Raw genomic sequence first — 23012 nt, 5'->3', positions numbered from 1 at the left:
GCCCTAAGAGTTATAATTTTTATGTTGTATTTTGGATCGTATGATATCTAATGATAGCTTTTTTTAAATTTGCGTAAGATTTCTTGATAACTCCTGGATTCTAATGATTTTGAATTGCGTTACTTGGCAAGAAAGGAAAAGATGATTTTTTTTTTTTGAAAATTATGGTGGTTATACTTAATATTTTTTAGCATTTAATTCAGATTGAATTGTTTGGACAATTCTTAGAAATACTTTTTTCAATATTTTGTTTGAGCAAAACGTGTCTGGATATACTTAATATTTTTTAGCATTTAATTTAGATTGATGTTTGGACAATTCTTAAAAATAAAGGTTTGAAAAGTTTGTTTGAGCTAGATATTTTGTTTGAGCAAAACGTGTCTCGATAGATCAATGGGTAATTTTTGAAAGTTTGCTGATGGTAGGGATAAGTTTGGCCGGATAATATAACAGTCGGGATAAATTTGACCAGATAGTATAACGGATATTAAATATAGACAATCCGAAAATAGAGGGGTATATTTGGCCATTTTTCCTTTATACTACAATGAAATAAGATTCTTTTTATTTTTTGAAAAATACCCTCATAACCTCTTAATACATATATATTTTTTTTTGGCAAAAAACTACCGCAATAACTTTTTGAATTTTTTTGACTAATAAACGTTATAGACTCCTCATCAGGTAATAATAATAATCACAAACATAAAATGAAACAAACAAAACTATAACGTGCATGGACAATTCTGTCTACAAAAAAGGATTTTATTCTTAAAAAAATGTAGCCTAAAAAGGAAATACTAACCAGGTACTCAACCATGAAACCGACGTTATAGACCCACTTTCCCCAAATTCTCATAATTAATCCAATCGGAAAAAGCCGTAGCCCCACTATTTTCGACTCCACGTCTTCACCCACATACACACTACTACGGGGTCGTTTGGTAGGGTGTATAAGAATAATGTTAGAATAATGTGTATTAGTAATGCACGTATTAGTTATGCAAATATTATTTCTTATCTATTATTTGATGTGGTGTATTAAAATTATAATGTATTGCATAAGTTTTTAAAAAAAATAGTTGCTTACAAAATACCCCCATATTCTCTAGTTTTAAGGGACTTTAATGACAATTTTGTCTTTAGTCATGCTAATGTATGCATTAAAGCCTTGATATTACTAATGCCATAGTTTTCTATGCATTACTTATGCATAGTATAATGCCAAGTATGATGTATAGCTAATACAAATATTATTTATACATAAGTTGAAAAAAGGTACCAAATAAGGTATTAGTAATAACACACACATACATGTTATATATATATATATATATATATATATATATATATATATATATATAATGGACCTCACTTTTTCTAACCCTACCCATTGTCCAAAAACCCATCACCATCACTGGATCCGAAGATCACCTCGATCTCATGTCATCCTCCGCCACCGCCCCTCAACCACCTCCTCCTCCGCCGTCAGCCCCCACGGCGGCGCCGGTGAAAAAAACTGTTGTGATCCGTTCCGTTTGGTCTAACAATCTCGAATCTGAATTCTCCTTGATCCGTAGCCTAATCGACCGTTATCCCTTCGTTTCTATGGATACTGAGTTCCCTGGCGTCATTTTCCGGCAGGATATACGCTCTCGGAACCCTAGTGATCACTACCATACTCTGAAATCCAATGTGGATGCTCTTAAGCTCATCCAGGTTGGTCTCACTCTCACTGATGCTGCCGGTAACCTGCCAGACCTCGGCTGTGCCTATGGATTCATATGGGAGTTCAATTTTTGTGATTTTGACGTGGCGTGTGACGATCACGCGCCAGGATCAATAGAGCTGCTCCGTCAGCACGGGCTGGACTTTGACAAGACGCGTGACCGTGGTGCTAACACCACGCGCTTTGCTGAGTTGATGATGTCGTCCGGATTGGTCTGCAACGACGCTGTGACGTACATCACTTTTCACAGCGCGTATGATTTTGGCTACCTTATTAAGGCCCTAACAGGTCGTGAACTGCCAGGTGCATTGACGGAGTTTCATGAATTGCTGATGGTCTTTTTTGGGAACAGGGTTTATGATGTGAAACACTTGATGATGTTTTGCCACAACCTTTATGGTGGATTGGACCGGGTTGCAGCTACTCTTATGGTGAATCGGATGGTGGGGAAGAGTCATCAGGCCGGGTCTGATAGCTTGCTGACCTGGCATGTGTTTCAGAAACTGAGGGAGGTCTACTTTGAGGACAATGAGGCGCTGACAGAGAAGTATGCTGGTGTTCTCTATGGGTTAGAGGTCCTTTCTCCGTAGCTCCTTGTAGATGTAGACTTCTATTTTCAGAATTTCTGTACAATCCTTTTTCTTAATCCAAAGAAGTTTTAGTTTGGTTAATTTTGTGTCCCTTTATTTATATGCATTCCCTTTAAATGTACCTGCATAACTCACTCAGGAGCATTAGGTTGGTCATTCAACTTTTGAGTACTGTAGGTCACCTGGTAATCCCACTTACAGGGCAGCCCAGTGGACTAAGCTTTGTTGTGCGCGGGGTGGGGGGAAGGCGCACATCCCCACTTATTCAACCTAAATGGTATGATTTATTTGTATCAATAAGGTAAATTGGGAAACCTTGTGTGTTAAGTCCAAATCACAATTATGCATTTATTAGTCCTAGACTACATTTGTTCATCCAATGATACAAAGAATGGGATCATCAGATTTGTGAAATTCAGTTGGTCTACCATACTTTGTGTTTCCGGAATTGAGAATCAGAACATCCTTGTGGTTCGGCTGAAATGGAGAGATAAGTTGAATCTTGAAAGTGTGTGTTTAATGCCAGGCTGTAGGATTAATGTTTTGCTCTATTTAAGATTGGACGGTTCTGAATAGTGGGGGTTTATAAGGATGTGTATAAATTTGACATTGATGGTCAGTGATTGGTTAATGCTGTAATTTTGACAGTGATGATCAGTGATCGATTACTATTTGTCTTGAGATGAGCAGTTGAATTTTAGATAAGCATCTCATTAAATAAACTTTATCACTGTGGTGATTCATAATTCATGTTGAAGTTGGTCATATAATTGGAGAACGTTGGATGTTGATTATAGCTATGAGTTTATTAGTCCTATTCAACTTCACTTAGTGATACAACAACAACATACCCAGTAAAATCCCACTTAGTGATACAAAGAGCAGAAATATTGAATTTGTGAAATTCACTCTTTGCACAGGATTTGTGTTTCCTGTAAGGACTTGATTCGGAATATTCATGTGTAACCGAGTGAAAAATGGAGTCTTAGCTGAGATTTGAAAGGTGATTGTTTAGCGATAGGCCGTATTGCTAGATTGGATTGTTTTGAATCTTGATGGTTTGGAAGGATTAGCTGTGTAACCTTGACAATGATGGTCGGTTACGACTTGTCTTTAGGTAGGTAGTTGATTATAGATAAGCATCTCTTAATTATTGTTTGTTGCGGAGGTGGTTCAAAATTGATTTAAAAGCATGGTTTAAAGTTGTGACGTGGTTTGAGCTTGTTTGAGGGAGTTTGGAAGTGAATGCATTTCTTTAGTTTTGGATGGATTAGCGGTTGTACTTGTCAGTATCTAATAATTGATGCTGGTCAGTTACATGTTGACTTGGTTGATAAGAGTGTTCTGTAACGGATGTGTTTTTGTTGTCATCATTTATCATGCTTTTGGAATCTGTTTTAAATCTGGGGCAGGTAATGATTTATTAAGTTGAAGCTTTGAAGGGCACATGTGTCAACAGGTTCAGTATACGGGATGTTGCCTTCTAGGAACGAAGATGGAGTTATCTGTTGGATTGACACATATACTTAATTGTGTTGGTGATTCTAGAAGCATTTTTGAATTCTTTTTCTAATTACACACTAACACATAGTATCTTTGAAACATTTCAATGGGAAATGTAAATTTGGAGGATTTGCTTCAGCGCTACTTTGAGAAGGAATATTAGTAATAAAGCTGCCTCAAGAAGCCTACTGAGGGGATTAAGGTAGATGTATTCATCTAGCTTCAAACCTGAGTTAGGGGCCATTTGTTTTTATTAAGATTTAGATGTCTGAATTTGAATACATATCTATTATAATAATAGGATGTTGCTTTTAGATTTGAACATTGAATGATTAAGACTTTTTCTCTTTGAGCATCTGAATATGTATAACTTATCTATATATAAACATAATAAACATGCAATTTAAATAAAATCGTAATTACCATGACGCTTGGTTTATTATTTTTCTTTATTGAAAGTTCTAAGTTCTAACTGAAATTGAAAGCACCTTCTCGAAAGGTCTGATGACCTCTTCAAATATTTATCATCAAATGGCCCTATTTTGTTCTTCTATTTACATGCTATGTAATCACTCTACCAACCTTTGTGCATCGTGCTAAATATGAGAGGAAAAGTTCGTATACAATTTGGTATTTAAAGCAGCAACATGTTTTTTGTAATAGCATATCAACAACACATTGTTTGTTCAACAAAATCAAGACCCACCTATGAATGAAAGAAAACTATCGTCACAAATCTTCAATATCAACAACTCCCTTCTTTGTACTGAAGTTAACCCACCTAATTCAGGCTTACAATTTTTACAAATGCCTCCTTCAATTATAGCCACTGGGTCTGCTCAAATCAAATTCCTCAAACTATCAAAACTCTAGTCTTTGTGTCATAAGACCATAGTTTGTGGATCAAAAAAATAGAGATTTTGAGATCTCACTAGTTGAGGAGCAAAAGAATTGGCTCGTTGAATGATTTAGATTCAGACCTCCATTAAGTGCAAACAAATGAGGCCTTCAATAATTCAGCTAACATATGCGCAGTTCAAAGCAAATGGCAAGTGCCACATTAAGTCATTTTTGTATAAAAAGGTAAAGGGGGACTGAACTATTATCTAATCTTCAAATTAGCATGATAATTAATATTAACTCATTCACATTATCACACCAGATGAAAACATACACACTATCCTCAATAAGGCATATAACTTATATGGTGACAACATAATGTATTGTGGAAAATAAAGAAAAAAGATTAAAACAAAATCAAAAGCAAGGATAATTAATTTGACGTTGATGGTTAGGGAGGGATGTCTTTTTGTGCCCTGCCTTTTTGTGGTATGCACCTCTAAAATTGAGTTAAGGTCTCTAATATTTTCCTTAAAATTGCTATTGTTGAAGATGTTCTGCATTCAAATTAGGGTAGCCTCACTTTTATGCATGAGGCTAGGACGTATTTCATTAAGAGAAGAGAAGTCTTACTTCTATGCACAAGGTTTTTGCCTATCGATAAGATTTGAGTCAACCTCGAATTGCTCCATCTCTTTGCCCCTCGCTTTAGAAACTTGATTAAGGGATAAAATTTCAAATGTGCGGTTATGTTAAAAGCAAAAAAAAAAAAAGAAGAAGAGAGAATCACAAGGCTTATGGGGCTTTACAGGAAAAACGAGAAGCAAAATGCATGCTTCTTTAAGTGAAGCGCATAATGTACCCAAACTATTAATATTATCTAATATATACAATTTACTACCTATAACGTTAATAGTTTCGTCGAAGACAAAGGCATAAGAGAGTGTTCATTGTTTGTTGGGCTTGAAGCATAATGTGGATTTATGGCATGAGTTTTAGTAAAGAAGGCACAATAGTGAGAAAAATAAAAATATATATGTAATGCACGAAAAAATAACTGTAGACAGAAACAACAATTGCACCCAAGGGTGTAATTTGATGGTCGATGAAATGGGATGAAGATTATGAAAATTTTGGGTTCAAATTTTAGCAGATACAAAAAAGTTAGATGATCTCTTTCATGTGCCTTATCGTTGGTGGATAGAGTTGCCTACCAGTGGGAGGATGCAAATAAACGATGGAATAGTTCAGGTGCGCATAAATTGGCCTAAACATAATATTTATAATAAAAATATTAACATAAACAATAATTATATAAACAAGATAATTTAAAGAATTACGAGTAAGTGAAATTTTTGAAGTAAAAACATCTAAACGAAATTCAAAAATCAACTTAAAAATTTGATTTAGATGCTAAGATGCATTTTTAAATTTCCCATGTTGGTTTAAGTGACTTGTTTCTTATGCTAAATCTCTATATTCTCTTTCCTAGCAAGACGATCATTCATAATGATTCCTTAACAAGTAATATATCTTGTCTCATTATATTTATTGTTTAGTGCTTTTTTTTTTCAAGATAGATCACATTAAGGGTGAAATGAGTGTTTAAGATCCAAGATATTAAAACTACTACTTTTAGCATCCAATATGCAATAACCCCATGTTTCATGATAACCCCAAAATATGCAATTAATGCATCATTAGAAGTTATTTACCTAGCACCCAAAGGTGTGTCCTGTTGGTTAATGAAGTGAGGGAGGAGAGAACCATTAGGTCTCGGGTTCAAATCCCAATTAGAGGAAAAAAACATTAGATAATTTCTTCCCATTTGGCCAAACTTTGATGGGCAGAGTTACCCTGTGCTTATGCTGGTGAGAGGTAGCAGGTATCCATTTGGATAGATAAGGTGTGCAAATTGGTCCGGATACCACCATTTTTAAAAAAAGTAATTAACATCATTTGTAAAATTGACATTTTAATTCTCAATGGATTGACCATACAAAGAATGAATTTAGTTTCTTCATTAAAAGTAGAGAATAAAAGCAAATGATATGAGGTAGCAGAATTAGACGACTTGCATAATGGAATGAGAAGAAAGAGTCATCGTCGGGACTTGGGAGCAAAAACTGAAGAAAGAAGTGAATCGGAAGAAGCAGAGAAACAGAAATAGTAGAAGAAGAGCATTACAAAACCGAAGAAAAGAAAACAAAAATGCAACAAAGGGAATGCAGAATATATAGGGAGAGGATTCCTAGTACTTGAAAGACGAAGGGTCCTATTTTTTCTCTCTATTTCTCTTTAAATCTTAATTTTCTGTTTTCCAAAGTTAAATTTAAAGAATAGACCAGTTCTCCTTGAAATCACTATGCAACTTCATTGTTCGAAGGATCAAAGTGCATCGTTTCACTTTCACACATGAGGTGATAACTATGCACTTCGAAATCTTTCAATCGCGGATGAAGAAATGGCTTTAGTAATACTTAAAGTGAAAAAGTGGCTGATCTTGCTTAATCATCAAAGAGTTATGATCTATTGTGGAGTGTTCATTAGGTGGAAAAGCATAAAATCTATGTTTAAATCTGAGAAGTGAGGTGAATTTGACAAAAAAGCAATTTGCATAATAATCCAATTCTGGATGTCTGGCCAAATAAGATAGCACACTTTTAGCAACATTTCAAGTTATTATATGCAACCCGACTCCCATTTTATGTTAAATAGTTTAAATTGTCGTAACCTTCTATAAGAAAGGTTTGACTTGCGTATTATACTTGTAAGAATAATAGTAGTTAAGTTACTATCATGTGCAAACATCTGGTTGGTGTTGATTTTTTTGTTCTTTGAAAAATTAAGAATGGTATAAGATGTTACTTCCTTTGGTCCAATTCATGTGGCACACTTTTCTTTGTAGTATGTCCCAAAAAGAGCGTCGCCTTTTTATATTTAGAAACTATGTAACTTTAAAATTTCCCCTTTACCCTTTTACGCAAAAGGTGTAATGCTTATTTTAGACCACATGCTTCAAAAGTTTTCCTTTCTTAAATTTCGTGCCTAGTCAAATGGTGCCACATAAATTGGGGCAGGGGGAGTACCATTCGTAAAATTATCTCAAAATATTTTAAGATTTAATACTTGAAAGTGTTTATTCAAAATGCGGCGAATATGGAAAAATGTGTTTAGAGATTTGGATGGGGAGTAGAAAGAAAACATGTTGGAGCAGATTTTTCTAGTAAAACGGCTGTTTATATTTGAAAAGACAAGGAAAGTAGTGAACTTATACTAGAAATTTCCACCAGATTTTCTTGAAAGGATTTTATTCGTCGAGTACGTGTCTATATTAGGCATTCAATTTTCAGATGCTTGTTTTCTAGAGCGAGAACAAATTTCTCCGTTAGGCTGGGGATGGGTTTAATCTCGTCCTATTGTTGTATTGCCATGTTCCCAGTGTTTTGTTCTTGGCCTTTCCTAATGACAAAGGTGGTTAGAAGAGTTAAGTGTATATTTGACATTTCTTCTTTTGAAAAATAATATCTTGTTGCGAGTGTTTGAACTTTGAACCCAGCTAGGATCCGTGGTTTATGTTAGTTGCTCAAATGGATGCATGTAAGAAGTCAAATGCATGGCTTTTCTGTCATCATCTAAATGAATTGCTTGAGATGGCTGAAGGTGCTAAAAAGAGGACGAGAAGTTGTCTAAATAAACCAATAATTTGTTGCGATTAATGCTGCTGATTTAGCAAAGGACAGGATGCGCTAGAGAACATCTAGTTCTAGAGAAATCCTAATTTGCCTGAATAGACAAACAAGAAATGATTTTGGAGCCAAGTAGAATGGTGGAATGGTTAAAGAGGGTTTGTAGTAATTTATTGATTGATTGATATCTGAAATACAAATGCAAATTATCAATGGCTTGTTATTATGAATGGAAAGGATCATTGGATAACAAATAGGATTCAAAGTTGTCCTGTCTACTGCTTTTTCGTTAGAATATGAAGCACAGTAAAACTTTCTTTGAGATTTTTCTTGTTTTAGGTACCCAATAGAGGTTGAGTTGGTTTCTCTAGATCTGGATTTTCCTGTTATTTGCTTTTTTGCCATCTCAAAGACTCCACTTTCCCATTCAAGTTGAAGTTGAGCTGCCACTTTGCCCATGCATACAACATTTGTTCGGTTTCTCAAAAATAAAATTTTATAATAGAAAACCTACTGGAAATCTAATTACTACTCTATCAATCCTTTAAAAAGAATTAGTAAACCTACTTGAAGTCCATTTTAGAACTTTACCAATCCTTGAAAGTTATGCTGGTTGGGTTCGGTAATCACATATATCAGCACCAGTATACATGTTGCGCCTTAATAGCAGGATATTCAATTTAAATTGGCAATTGATGTTATGGGAATGGAAGCGGCAAGTTGTCCGGGCATGTTCAATATCTTAAAATTTATGACTTTATACTTTTAACAAAGCGATTCTGAAAGACTGAGGACAAAAGTATTTAATATATAGTGATAAGTCCTTTATTAAATCTAAGGAGGACAAAGAAAGAAATAGCTTTAGCTGCATTGAGCACTTCAATTATTATAGCTTATATAATGTTTTTCTTCCATAAAGGTAGTAAATCAGAACTTTCTTAAACACTTTGAAAAATGGATCTTGTTTGGAAAGATCATGAATGTGAGGGTTGCCAAAGTGATTTTTTTTTTTTTTATGTTTATGTTGGTGGTAGATAAGGTAGAACAGCTTTAACCACAATGCTGTTCAATATATATATATATATATATATATATATATAAAGATGCTATCATAATTATTTGATAGCTCATATAATGTCTTCTTTTCTAGGAAGATCTTGTAGTAAAGTAGAACCAGTTTAAACAAAGAAAGATAATCTCTTTTGGAAATATCACGACAATCTGCAATTATTGCCAAAGTGATGGAGCTCATTTACGTTGGTGGAATATAAGGTAGGATGTGAACGAGTAGATCAACAATACTGTCGACAGAAAAAGAAAATGAAAGATTGATTTTTTTTGAGAATGGTAACATTTAAAGAAAAATGCACGAAGGCAGTGCATAACCATATGTACATGGAATAGTAGATCAATCTTGATCTAACTAATTACCAAAAGCCTAACATGTCTACCAGAGATTCTGTATCCTCTACTAGACTTTCTTTACACCAAAAATGAAATAGAAGAACACAGTCCATCTTGACATCCTGAACGGATTTGTATCTGTCTTCAAAAACTCTTGAGTTTCTCTCCTTCCATGCTGTCCACCATATGCATGCAGGTATCAGTCTCCACCATGTCTTTTGACTCGTTGAGTCTCCAATGTTGTTCCAAGATTTTAGTAACTCAACAGTAGTAGCTGGCATAGACCATCTTAGCCCAACAATATTAAGAAACAATTGCCACAGTTGACTAGTAATAGGGCAGTGAAAGGAATAAGTGGCTGTTCGTTTCCAATTCTCTGCCACATAAAAGACATCTATAGCAAAATTGGAAACCCCTCCTTTTCAGGTTTTCTTGAGACATCTAGAGCAAAGTTGAAAGATTGAATTTGACGATGGAAGTTGAAAGGTATGTGCCTGCTTCAATTATGTGCAGTTTGGATTTGCATCTCTTTAACATTGGTCCAATGAGGAAGAAATTGAAGGTTTGTTCCTCTAATTAGCTTTGTTCTTTGATTTTCCCGCTAAGTTTTTCTTTTGTGGAGCATATTCTTGATACTTTAACTGATGTCACTTTAATGTTGAGACTTATGAAAAGAAAAAGAAAAAGTCATTTTGTGTTGAAACAAATTAGAGTATCACAGTACAGTTGTTACCTCTCTGAGGTTATCAAGGCCTCTTGCAATATTAGATGTGAAAAATTTGAAGGCTGGAGGTTGAGAAAACCTGCAAAACTCTCTCTCTCTCACTCTCTCTGATTCATGATCCCATGACTTCTACAAGCAATTGGTTTGTTCATGTAAGTACATGATCATCTCATCTAGAAGCTTAAGCTGCTTGAGAGATCACACTTTTATTTGCTTAATTATATTCTCAACACGCCCCCTCACGTGCGGGCCCTCTTTTTTTTCATGTGGCCAAGCACGTGAATTTTTTTTGATAATGAGTGGTGGTGAGACTCGAAACCAGGACATCTTGCTGCTCTGATACCATGTGAAGATTGAGACAGGGAAGAGAAGATTGAGAGCAAAACTCAGCTTGACTATTCCCTCAAGTAGTTGGGGTTTAAATAGCAAAATGTACTTGATCTAAGAAAGGAAAGAGAATCAAACGCGTAATTACAGGGAGTAAATCAAGCTATACTACCTGTCTGAGGTTATCAAGGCCTCTTGCAATATTAGATGTGAAAAATTTGAAGGCAGGAGGTTGAGAAAACCTGCAAAACTCTCTCTCTCTCACTCTCTGATTCATGATCCTATGACTTCTACAAGCAATTGGTTTGTTCATTTAAGTACATGATCATCTCATCTAGAAGCTTAAGCTGTTTGAGAGAGCACACTTTTATTTATTACAGGGAGTAAATCAAGCTATACTATATTTACAAGATCGTAGAATATCTACAAGATTCTAACATTCATTTTCATATTTCATATTTACAAGATCGTAGAATATCTACAAGATTCTAACATTCATTTTCATATTTCATGTTGAATGGATTAACAGTTGATCTGAATTATATGTAAAAAGTGGTTCACTTAAATTATCAGGTAATCTAATTGTTATTTTGTTTTAGCCTTCTGCCGAATTGTTGGATCAGTGAGGCCAAGTTGCCATGGATGTCCATGGTTATCTTGAATGAGGACTTGGCCTCCTTTGAGCTTTTTCCTTTCTTATAAAAAAAGGTTCAGATGAGGGGACATCAATTTTCAATTTGATCAGTAACAATTAGGTGTAGTAAATCTCTTCCACTTGAGCTCATGCTGAACTCATAATTTAACAGAAAACAGTTTTGGTTTGATTTTGTGATCAGTAGTTGTTTTTTCTTCTTCCTATTAGGCTTTTACTAAAATTAAAATTGATATATTAGTATGATGGAGCTTGGAAAAAAAGAAAGAGAGGGAGATGACAGATTTTTCAAAAGACAGCAAGGACAATGAAAATGGGTAGATATGTATTTGAAAAACAAAAACAAAATAAAAATAAGAGGGCAGATACAAAAGCTGTCACAGATCTCTATATTAAAGGAAAAATAGACGTATAAGGAAGTAAGCGACTAATGAAAAAGAAGCATGCAGGGAAGATCTCGAGAGTGTGAGGGAGCAAGTCTTAATTAGGTTTTCTAAATGACTTCCTGTTTCAATACCTGTATTTTCTCTTTCTTGCTGGTTGTTCATTCTCTGAGTTGTAAAATGTTGAGTCCTTTATCTTGGAGTATTGCAGGTCAATGCAATTTGTACTTAATAATAATTCTTGAAGTATTGCAGGAACTCTTATTTTTTTCTTAATGTTGTTAAAGGTGCTCTTGAGGCGTGTTTAAGACCTAAAGCTAGATGCAGCGCAGGTGTGTACTGGCTTTAGTGGAGTTTTAGTACAGGCATCATGATGCTCAAGCGTGTGTCTTAGCTATCATTGGCTCAATGTTGAGGGTGTAACACTGAATGCTCAATCTGACTGGCAAAATGATTTATTAATTGTTTTGGAAATCTTAAGAATAGGTACGTCAGTGATTAAGAACAGGATGTTAAAAACTTTGTATGAAAAACCTCTTTTTAAACAAGTTATAAGACAAGTAGTCAGTGAATTTGAAAACAAAATAAAAAATGGCATTTACATCTGTATTATAAGTATAAAGTACTTTTTGCACTTGGGGAAGGTGGAGTTGGAAAATCCACTAGAAGCACTTGCTTAATGATTCATGCCTGCATCATCTGGACAATTTGGAAGGACAGACATCAGCACTGCTTTGATGGGATTCAACTCGCTACCACAAATTAAAAGCTAGATGTTTGACCAACCTTTCTGCTTGATGTATTCCGAGTAAGGTAAAGTTTTAAAGTTTTTTTGGACTTTCTAAGGTCCAATTTTTACCGAGAGATATGTAATTTTTTATAGGAGCTAGCCTCTTTTGTTGTAATATTTGCATCTTCTGTATCTTATGAATGAAATCTTTACCTGATTAAAAAGGATACTTTTTGAATCTGATTGACATTGTTGTTTGTAAATATAAGCTTAATTGTAACTTTTTAAGTTTCTTTTTCCATTTCTGTTCTTTCTTCTTGCAGTATGTCGGTTATTCAAATAGAAAATGGTTTTATGAAACCAGTAATGTTGGGTTAACATTTATCATGTCTGTTTCTGAATTTCTGCACTGTCTATTTGGCAACTCATAAAACAATTAGATTTTACATCACCCAAGAAAAAAGAGGGAAACATTTTACAATTGTCTTGCTTCTCTTCTTTGGAAGTGCTTTTGTATTGGACTTTTTTTATTATTCAAAATTCAGCCTCTTCTTTTTCTTGCCCTTACTCTTGTACCTCTTCATGCTTCTGATTATGTGTATGCGTCGCATATCCTACTGCTGTTGCCTTGATGATTATAACGAGCTGCATTTTAATGATCTGAGGATGACATTTCACTTATATGTCATGGTCCTTGTACATTTTTGTATTCTTGTATATTATTCTATAAGCAATATTTATTTTAGGTGTCATTAGCTTTTATCTTTTGTTTACTGCTTGAGCTTGTGGTTGGGAAGTTCTCTCCTTGTTTTTGCCATGTAGCTGCAGTGAAGGCCTTTTGTTTTCTGCATCATGGGGACTTGGAGAAACATGCTGTTAGACATTGGTGGATGATGGCAACGACATTTTTTAAGGTAGGTGTATATGATAACTACCACAACCCCGATCACCTTCCCCATTTTCCCCCTCCCGCAAGCTAAAATGATGTGAATCCTGGTTCTGTTAGGTGGTTATACACAGCATAATCTAGCAATCATATATGCTAGTTTTTATCTGGCATAAATGCAAGAGGTTATCGGAGAGGAAAAAAAGATGACAGTTCAAACGTGTGTGATCTCCCCTGCTATTCTGGCTATTCAGAGCCTCCCTGTAAAATGCACAAAACATGACTGGATTAATACAGTCTATAGCATTAAACTAATTGATTGTGGACACGGCCAATGATGTTCTAAATGCTAGTAACTGAATATGGGCCATTAAGAAGATCTGGTTGATGATCCCTGCAGTTATTTTTTGGTGTTAGTGGAATGAAAGGAATAGTAGATGGTTTGATGGGATCTCAACTCAAATCACTCTCTCAAAGCTAGATGCCTACTCAATCTTTTTTGTTGGACTAAGATAGCTACTGCAATTAGTTCTGATCAACTTTTGAACTGTTAGTTCCCTTGTCTTAGATTGACATACTGTAAAGGGACTAGTTTTTTCTTTTATTTTCGCATCTCATCTTTTGTAACTATGCATCTTCTTGATGCTTTTGATAATATAACATCTTACTTCATTAAAAAAAATGGTCGGTTTTAATCTATGGCCTGTGTGACTAGTAGTTGGTCTGAAAGCACAATAAAGGAAAGTAACTTAGCATTCCTGGGTTGTAACTTGTAACTAGGAGGAGGCTTTTAAAATCAGTTTCCATTATACCTAAACTTATTTCCATTATTGTGGTTGCTGGGTCAGAAATGAGCCTTAAAAGCCCCCACCCTCCAGGAAAATGAAAAAGGTGATTGAGAATATTTATTTTGAAAACCTTGAACGTAGACTAAATCTGTTTTTTTTTTTAAAAAACTTGAAAGTAGATAACTATTTTTTTTATTTCTTGAAAAAAAAAACTTGAACGTAGAGTATGTATTTCGACAGCATTGCACTGGCACATAAATAATGGACTGCTGGGCTGGACGAGCAACCTTCTATCTGTCTTATGTACCAATAGTTGAGTGCTTCAGAAAAGGAAGATTGAGCGAAGCAAAGGAGAATGAAGTTGTGCTGCATATGTAGACAAAGAAGCGGAGAAGGAAGAACAACTGTTTGATTTTGGCACATGAGATGATAGGTTTGCTAGGTACATAACGAAAATGTATCGGATTGCAAATCTTGAAATGACGGTTTTGTTCCATCCTTGCCTCGAGGAGTGGGTGGTGAGCAAGCATGAAACTTTAATCAATAAAAAATGGCATAGCATTAGTGTAGGAACATCTCCTTTGTCGTAGAAATCCACGGACAACATTATGGAACTTCCATACCAAAGAAATTATCTGTAATTTCCTAGTCCTAGATAAAAAGATGGACCACCCTAGCCTCAGCGATATAGCTGGTTTGAAAATGAAATGTCCCTTCAACTAGAGTATAATGTAGACATCAATCAAAAAATACCATATCCTCTTTGCTTAATATCAATGAATAGTTAAGGACCATTTGGTGCCCCACCACACCGTTTGGAGTCAATCATGGTCCTTCAAATGTAACTTTAGGGTCATATCAAAATTAAATTCCTATGTCTTGGCAATGTTTGACATAAGCTTGAAGGTCATGTTCTGTACCAACAATCCATTAAACAAAACAGTACAAACTGATGTATAGGTTGATAGCAGTGTTTCTTCCCCCTCGATTCCACTTGCACTACCCCCAACCTCTCCCTCCGATGAAACCTTAAAGACCTTTCCAAAATGGATTTTAGGAATTCTTTTAATATGAAGATCAATCATAAATCACCCATCCTATATGCTGGACTTGCAAAATACCTTTAACCAGAATAGTTTTGAAGTTGCGTCGTGACAAACCTTTTCAATTTATTACCAAAAATAAAAAAAAACCTTTTCAATTTACATGTATTGTCAACGCAAGTCAAATAACAATTTACTTCAGAGGAAATTATAACCAGGTAACTGAACATATTTAAAAAAATTAATGAAAAAGTTCTTGATTGTTCGAATACCTCAATCTCTAAATTCTTTCACCACTCCGTTTGACTAAATTAATCATAAAAAATGGGAAAATGTTCAAATTTCAAATTTCCTCCATTAATATAAGAAATTGCTCAATTTTGCTTAGAGTTAAATTTACACGTATTAGCAAAATTATCCTTACGATTAACGGAGCTTGAGCATAAAATGGGTGAACTCTATGTGCCCGAATTCTTATAAAAGATTCATATTTACCCGTCAACTTTCTATTGTGGTGTACAATTACCCTCAGGTTGAGCTCAATTAGGGTTCAAGGGCAAAAATAAAATTTTCTCCTACTATAGGAATAAGTTAAACCACAAGTTTAATCGGGGAACAAATTGCTCAACGTTTAATATTACAGAATAAATTTAACCATTTTCTCTAGAATAATGGCATGAGCATCATGTATAGAAGGTGTTTGGCTAAGTTTTTAATCTGGTCAAACTAGCTTATACGTACTTTTCGACTTATCCACATGTTTGGTAAAGTTAAAAGTGCTTATAAGTCAAAAAATAAGCCAAAAGCCGCTGGTCACCCCCAACTTATGAATTTTTATCTTATAAGCGCTTTAAGTTTGATCAAGATTTTTACTATTTTATCCTTAAAATATTTTTTTTAGAACAAAATTCCTACATCGATACTCACCGCCTCAAATATTCAACTTAACCCCCCCACATCTAAGTCTGCAATTTTCATTGACTATTTAAGATAAGCAAATTCTCTATTCCTTTGCATACTTATATCTATGTGATTGTGTATTAATCTTTCAACTGTATGTAATAAATGAGGACACATCAAATTTTTTGTGTATTACTATTTAAGTGTTGTGGTGATGAAGACAATATTTGTTTCTCTTCAAATAATTTGTCCAATTTAAGTTTATTTTTTACTGAGAAACTTTTGTCAATTTATTAATTATGATAACTTATGATTATATGCTTATCATAAAATAAATTATATTTATCATAAAAATTATCTTATCTAAGCACAATTGTATTTAAAATAAAATGACAAATAGAATATTGTGTATTTGAAATCTGGAATCTAAAATTTTGAAGAAATTACGCCCCTATAAGTGTAAACAGTTCTAAAGTTATTTAAGTCATTTTAACAGAAAAAGAGCTTATCAACACTTTTTTATCAAATACTACAGCAACTTATTATCAATTTCAGCACTTGTACCCAAACACGTAATTGCTTATTTATTAAATCAGTTTTAGCACCTAATGCTTATCAGCTACTTCAAATCAACTAATCCAAACAAGCTCATAGTATCATTTCTGTGTACTTACCGAAATAGCCACTCTGCTCTTTACACTTTCTCATATAATAAATTCTTTTATAATCTTAATGAACTCGACGTCTTTGTGACATGAATCATCATATATAACTGGTACTGTGCAATAGTAACCACGTAATTGACATAAAAAAACTATTGGAAAGAAACCAAGATAAAGAAACTTAATAGGAGTGAAGGAGAATGATGGTCCCTCTTATTTCGATCTACTGTTAGGAGGCATGTGGATGACACGTGATAGATGTGATGTTCAACCCCACTCCTTTTATATTTACATATATACACATAGCGGGAGCTTAGTGCACCAGACTGTCCTTTTTTTTAAAAAAAAAATCAAATGTCCCTGAATGATCGAGACAAAGTAAGTTAGACTTGAATAATATTTACAAGAGGTTTATTGAGATTTTGTTTTACCCTTCTCATAAAACTTCTCACTTTTGTTCCGTTGGTGATTCAAATTAGAGTTAGAGTTGGATGTGGAGGGGAGCTTACCACTTAAGCAACCCTCTATTGTTAAGTTATTGAGGTTTGATTTAGAACTTTACATATCAAAGTTCGATTCATGACAAATTATCCCTTGGATTTCTTAACAATTCATAGTAATTAACCAACTAAATTGTGAAACAACTGTAGTGATTTGTTTTTGGTTTTCTTCTGCATGACAAATTCTAATTATTAAACAAGAGTTTAAGTTATAGAATGACTAATGAGACATCTACCACTTCGATTTTTTTCTATTTTATGTTGTTTGAATATTTTATCTACTCTATTTCATGGTGTACATATTCCTAATATTGTCATGTATGATGAATTTTATAGTGGAATAAAGACTAACTCAAAAGAACCAAACTGCTTAATTGGACATCTAGAATTTATATAGTAAAAGACTCATTTATGTATGACATTTTATGTTTTTTTAACTTTTGTTATTTAAAACTATCTAGTTCCAATCTGCAATGTTGAGAATTTTTATCAATAAAAATAAAATTAAACACCAATGGTACGGCATGAAAAACAGCACATAAATGTAGATACTGTGATTTTTTTTAATATATAAACAAGGGGACAAGCTGACCTCTTAACAAAATACACGTTTGGATTTATATGAGGGCTACAACTTGTGAATTTTATGTCTGCAATCATATATCTTAACTTATATTAAAACAGCCAAAATGTCGACCAACTGTCCACAAGTTAAATCAAACAGAATGATATTATTTTTCACTATAAACAGATAATTTTGGTTTTGCCTAAAAATGAAGAGAAGAGAAAACAGTAGATATGGTTTTAGTTTTACTTACATCTGCCTGAAATTGCCCATGTTATTATTAGTCCTGTTAGGACCGAAAAATCAGGTGTCATGTGGAAGCTAGCAAAGCAAACGTTGAACAACGATAAATTATACAACAAATGAGAAATATACCAAAAGAGACAAATATTTAATGTGGTTCGGTCAACTGACCTACGTCCATGGCGGAGATAAGCAATCCACTATATAAAAAAAAGAGTACAAATATCAAGAGAACAACCTCACGAAGAGTCTAACACAAGTGACACACTAACACTTGTCCCGTAAAGTTTTCCCCCTAAACACGACTCTCAAACCCCATATGGCTACATTGTGGATACTACTGAATGAGAAAGAAGAATCCTCAATTTATAGAAGTCCAAACCTTTTCCTACGAGAAAAAGGACTAGCCAAATATGATAAAAAAATCAGGACAAACACCTATCAAGTCCCTAGGACTTCAATACTATGCTGAAATGGAGGAGATGAAAATGGAGTAAAGTGGTAGAGGAGTAATGAAATTGTTGACTTATTTACCTTAAAGAGTCAGTATTTCCTTTTGTTGTTTGGACTTAATTAGTTAACTCACTGGTATAAGAATTACCTTTGCACTCTAATGGTTTATGTTCATTTCAGGGTGAATAATTTCTTATAAAATTATCGACTTTAATGAAAAATAGACTCTAAATATTTATTACAGTCTATTTCTAAAAGATATTTCTTATTTCTTTTACGATGTTGACAGTTAACCATATCAATTTCTTTAATTGCCAATCACCGATTGAGCGAATCCTCAAATTATTATGCGGACATATATGCATTTTGAAATATTAAATATTTTGTAACACCTCGAAATTGTTTTTGCTAAGTATTACGTTCTCGTTTAGGCTCCAAGTTAAAACACGCGAGTATTCAAAAGTTTTTAAAGTGTATAATACCTGCCTATTATGTTCGAAAGGTAATACGGATGTTTAAAAGAGGGAAAGATGGTACAGAACAAATTAAAAATATTTAAGAGAAAAAAATGACTATAGTCGCGTATTGCCTAAGTTCAAACAATCACATCTCCCAGATTATAATGGATAGAGCTATCAGCCATATATTGAATAAAAACTCTTTGAATATACTTTCTACAACTTCAAATCAACTGTCGTTCGGGTATTCCCACAAAAAGTTATACCTTTTTACTGAAGAGTAGCAGAGCAGCAATCAAGTCCTGAAAAATACCTTGGCACAACATGCCGCTAGATGTGAAAATTCAAGTATCTGAAAATCTCTTTTGGCACGGGGTGTCCTACGATATATATGTGGCATGATGTGTCACGCTACATTTGGCCAATGTGATCAGAGGCGTATCTAGGATTTTAGAAGCATTGTTGCATCACTATATTTATCTATATAAATATATTATTTGACAATATTTTTTTTTACGATGATCAAAGTTGACGAGGAAACACTAGTTAATATTATTGGCATTATGTATGTCCTCGACGAGTTTTCATACTTTAAAAACTATCAATAATTGCATTATTATTTACTATTTTAAATATCTTATGTTATATATAACAAGCTAAAACGCATTAGAAATTTTTCATCCATCCTATTATATAGATCTTTTTATATACTTTTATTTTTCCGTAGATATGTGATTTGCATTATTAGTTTTTGATTTTAGTAGGAGTTTAAGATTCATTTTATTATCTTGTGTACTGCATTTCTTGACAAAATATAAACTTTTTTGAGAGATTAACCTTTCAATTTTGAAGTTCTCATTTTCACCGAATACTTACTGTGAGCACGTGATTTTTGCTTCACACGACAATCGCTCCAAAAAGAAATAAAAAAAAATATATAATTGGCCCCGCTGTACAATTTCGGATTTCTGTGCGGCACCTTGTGGATTTATTTGTGATTTTGGCCCATTCTTATTTATTTACTTTATTAAAATAAAATTCAAAAAAATATATATGTGTCCTGCGTAATTCAAACCGTAATTCGGTCGTTAAATAGAAAATCGTGAATAGGCATTTTCGTCCGTGATTTTATTTGGTTTGACTTTACCGGTTTTGAAATATTTTAGTATGTGTGCAAATAATTGTATTTGAGTGTGTATTTAATTTTAATTTGATTTTTTGGCTTAGCTTTGTTTTAAAATAAATAAGAAAAGAAGAAAAAAATAATAATAAAAAAAAAATATAAAGAAAAGACCCCTTCCGGACTTGGGCCAATTTTAACAAAATTGGCCCAAACAAACAGCCCAAGACCCAGGCCTGCCCAGCCCAGGTCACCTGATGCCCAGGACGTCCAAACGACGTCGTTTGAGTCGTGCCTGATCTGGGCCGTTGATCTCAGAGTGATCGACGGCCAAGATCAATCCCCATAACCCATCAACAAACCCGACCCGTTTACACCCGGACCAAACCCAAACCCTCAACATTTGAAACGACACCGTTTCACTTAAGACCATCAGAGCCAAACCGTAGATCTAGATTGATCTAACGGTTGAGATCAACCCACCCACTAACTATATAAGCCCAAATCCTTACCCTACCCCCCTATCCAATACCCCAGCCTCATCGTCTTCACCCAAACCCCCGAACCCTAGAGCCGCCCCTGCACACCTTCACCAAAAACCCGGCGGCCTGAACGCCGATGACCTCCACTTGAACACCATGGAACCTCCTCACCACCCTGAACATAGACATGTTAGCCGTTTGGTTCGAATCACCCCCAGGTCCTCGAATCTTCATTTGAAGATTCGAGTCAAACTCGATCTACACGGTTTTACCCCAGCTTCACACCAGATACTCCCCAGACCCCCTCGTGACCGAACCATACTTGGTTTGGTCCGAATCTGACCAGGGAAGCCTGAATCCCGGATCTGAGTTTTGGAAATTTTTGTATTTCTTCGTCACTGGTTTATACCGGTTCAACCGAAGAGGTTAAGGTCTAATGGACTTTAATCAAAGTGTTTCTCATCTGAGAAACACTTCGATTAAAATCCATTCAGCCTTAAGGAAGGTCTGTCCAAATCCGAGTCAAGGTTTTGATCTTTCAAAGATTTGAGGTAAGTCTTGTTTTCTTTTCCTTTTTTTTTTTAGTCCGTGTGATTGGTCTTTAAAAGTTTGTTCATATTTGTTTTAAACTTCTGTTTGTCCACTTTGCCTGAACTTCTTTTTGTTTGAATGAGTCTTTCTATTTGCCCTGATAATGTGTATGTTAAGTGGTGTGCAATTAGCTGATTCTCTACATTGAACTGATCAAATGGCTTCCCGAGCACCATTTTGTTTATCCAGTACAATTCAAATCATATGTCGATACTGTTTAAATGTCTAATTTTTTTGGCTCCGATTGTGTATGTTAATGCTAATATAGTCGAGTCGACATATGTCGTCAATTAGTTTCAGCTATCCGAACAAAGTTAAATCAATTTGCTTCTGATGAACATTTGCTTGAAACAATTAAGAACCAAGTCCAGTTACTTATAGCTGTTAATATGATTTCAGAAGCCTAAGGCTTGGTCTGTTAATTGAAATCTGAGTTGATGGCATGTGCACTTGTGCACAGCATGTGCATTGTGCACAGCCTGTTTCTTTCATAAAAGGGGCTTTTAATTTTAAAATGTGTTGACAGCATATGCTGTCAGATAGATTCTACTGCCCGTACCTTGCTTTAAGTTTAAAAAGTATTAAACCTTTTAAAAGCTAAATCTGCCAGGGAATGTTGATGGAGGTTAATACTTAAATAACTAATGGGAATCTGAAATAAAAAGGCAGATGGGAGGGGCATGGTGATATTCGAAAAACAGGCTGTTAAAAAGGCATAGTTCTGAGGTTTATAAGAGAGACCATCTGAATACAGACAGGGAGATAGAGAGGAGACAGAATTATAAGGGAAAAGAATATAGACAGACTGTGAGGAATTTTTGAAAGAGAGAGTTGAAATACACACTGAGAAGTATACACACACAGACATACATAGAGAGACAGAGGGGGAGCCTAAACTGAAATTCTGAGAATTGAAGTTCTGGGGAAAAACAGTAAAAAAAAAACTGGAAAAGGTCTCTTTCTGATAACTTAAGTATAAGTTCAAAACTGCAGACTGATATTGGATTCTTGAAAAGAAAGAAGATAGGGAAAGGGATAAGCAGAAAATCAGCAAATTACTTCTGTCTTGTTTGTCTGATTCCCAGTCTTGTTCAACCTGTTCAATCAACTCTGTTTTCTTCCAAGTATCAGCTGAGTTCATTAGTTGATTCATATTGTTCGTTTCCCCTGGGTTGGTCTGTCTTGGAGTATTATTCCTACTGCATTGTTTGCTGCTACCTGTCAACCATTTCTTGTCGGTTCTAACTGTATCTTGCACTGGGAATTGTTCTATTGGTACCTGCTGTTACTGCTGCTGTTTGGTATCGCTTCTATTGCCCTACTGACCCCTTGCTCCTTCTGTTGTATCCAATATCCAGGTACATACTAAGACTCGCATTTGATGTAACAATGAAAGCATGAATCGAAAGATTTGAAGAAGTTAGAAGCACCTGTTGTATTGCTTATGAATTACCTTTTAATGTTGTTAAGATTTGTAGTTTCTTGGTCTGATTAGCCTAATAGAGACACATTAGTAAGGTTGTACTTAATTAAAATTTATGCCAATCTGAAAACTGTGACATTTTATTCATTTAGTAGTATATAAGATGTAAATACCATCCATGAAAAATGTGTAGCCATTTTAATACAATTGTTAACTCAAACTCGTTATTTAAGCATGTTTCGAATATTTAAGGGCAAATGATTGTTTAGATCTAGCTAAAGATAATACAGTTTCAACTCTTGAGTTTCAGTTTGCGTGAAGCAGTTT

At 34.5% G+C, this 23012-nt stretch overlaps 1 protein-coding gene across 1 annotated transcript; it reads left to right on the top strand.

The window, feature by feature from the left end:
- Positions 1 to 1372: 1372 nt before the first annotated feature.
- LOC107821172 (putative CCR4-associated factor 1 homolog 9) lies at positions 1373 to 2400 on the top strand. The gene has a single exon (XM_016647593.2). It carries the CDS (start codon positions 1444 to 1446, stop codon positions 2317 to 2319), a length of 876 nt encoding a protein of 291 aa, XP_016503079.2. The 5' UTR covers positions 1373 to 1443; the 3' UTR covers positions 2320 to 2400.
- The last annotated feature ends 20612 nt before the right edge of the window (positions 2401 to 23012 follow it).

The sequence above is a fragment of the Nicotiana tabacum genome, chromosome 10 (assembly GCF_000715075.1).
Source record: "Nicotiana tabacum cultivar K326 chromosome 10, ASM71507v2, whole genome shotgun sequence".
NCBI lineage: Eukaryota > Viridiplantae > Streptophyta > Magnoliopsida > Solanales > Solanaceae > Nicotiana > Nicotiana tabacum.
This window is presented reverse-complemented; position numbering and strand designations above follow the sequence as displayed.

Coding starts and splice junctions, on each gene's coding strand:
- LOC107821172 (XM_016647593.2), top strand. CDS start 1,444: ATGTCATCCTCCGCCACCGCCCCTCAACCACCTCCTCCTCCGCCGTCA.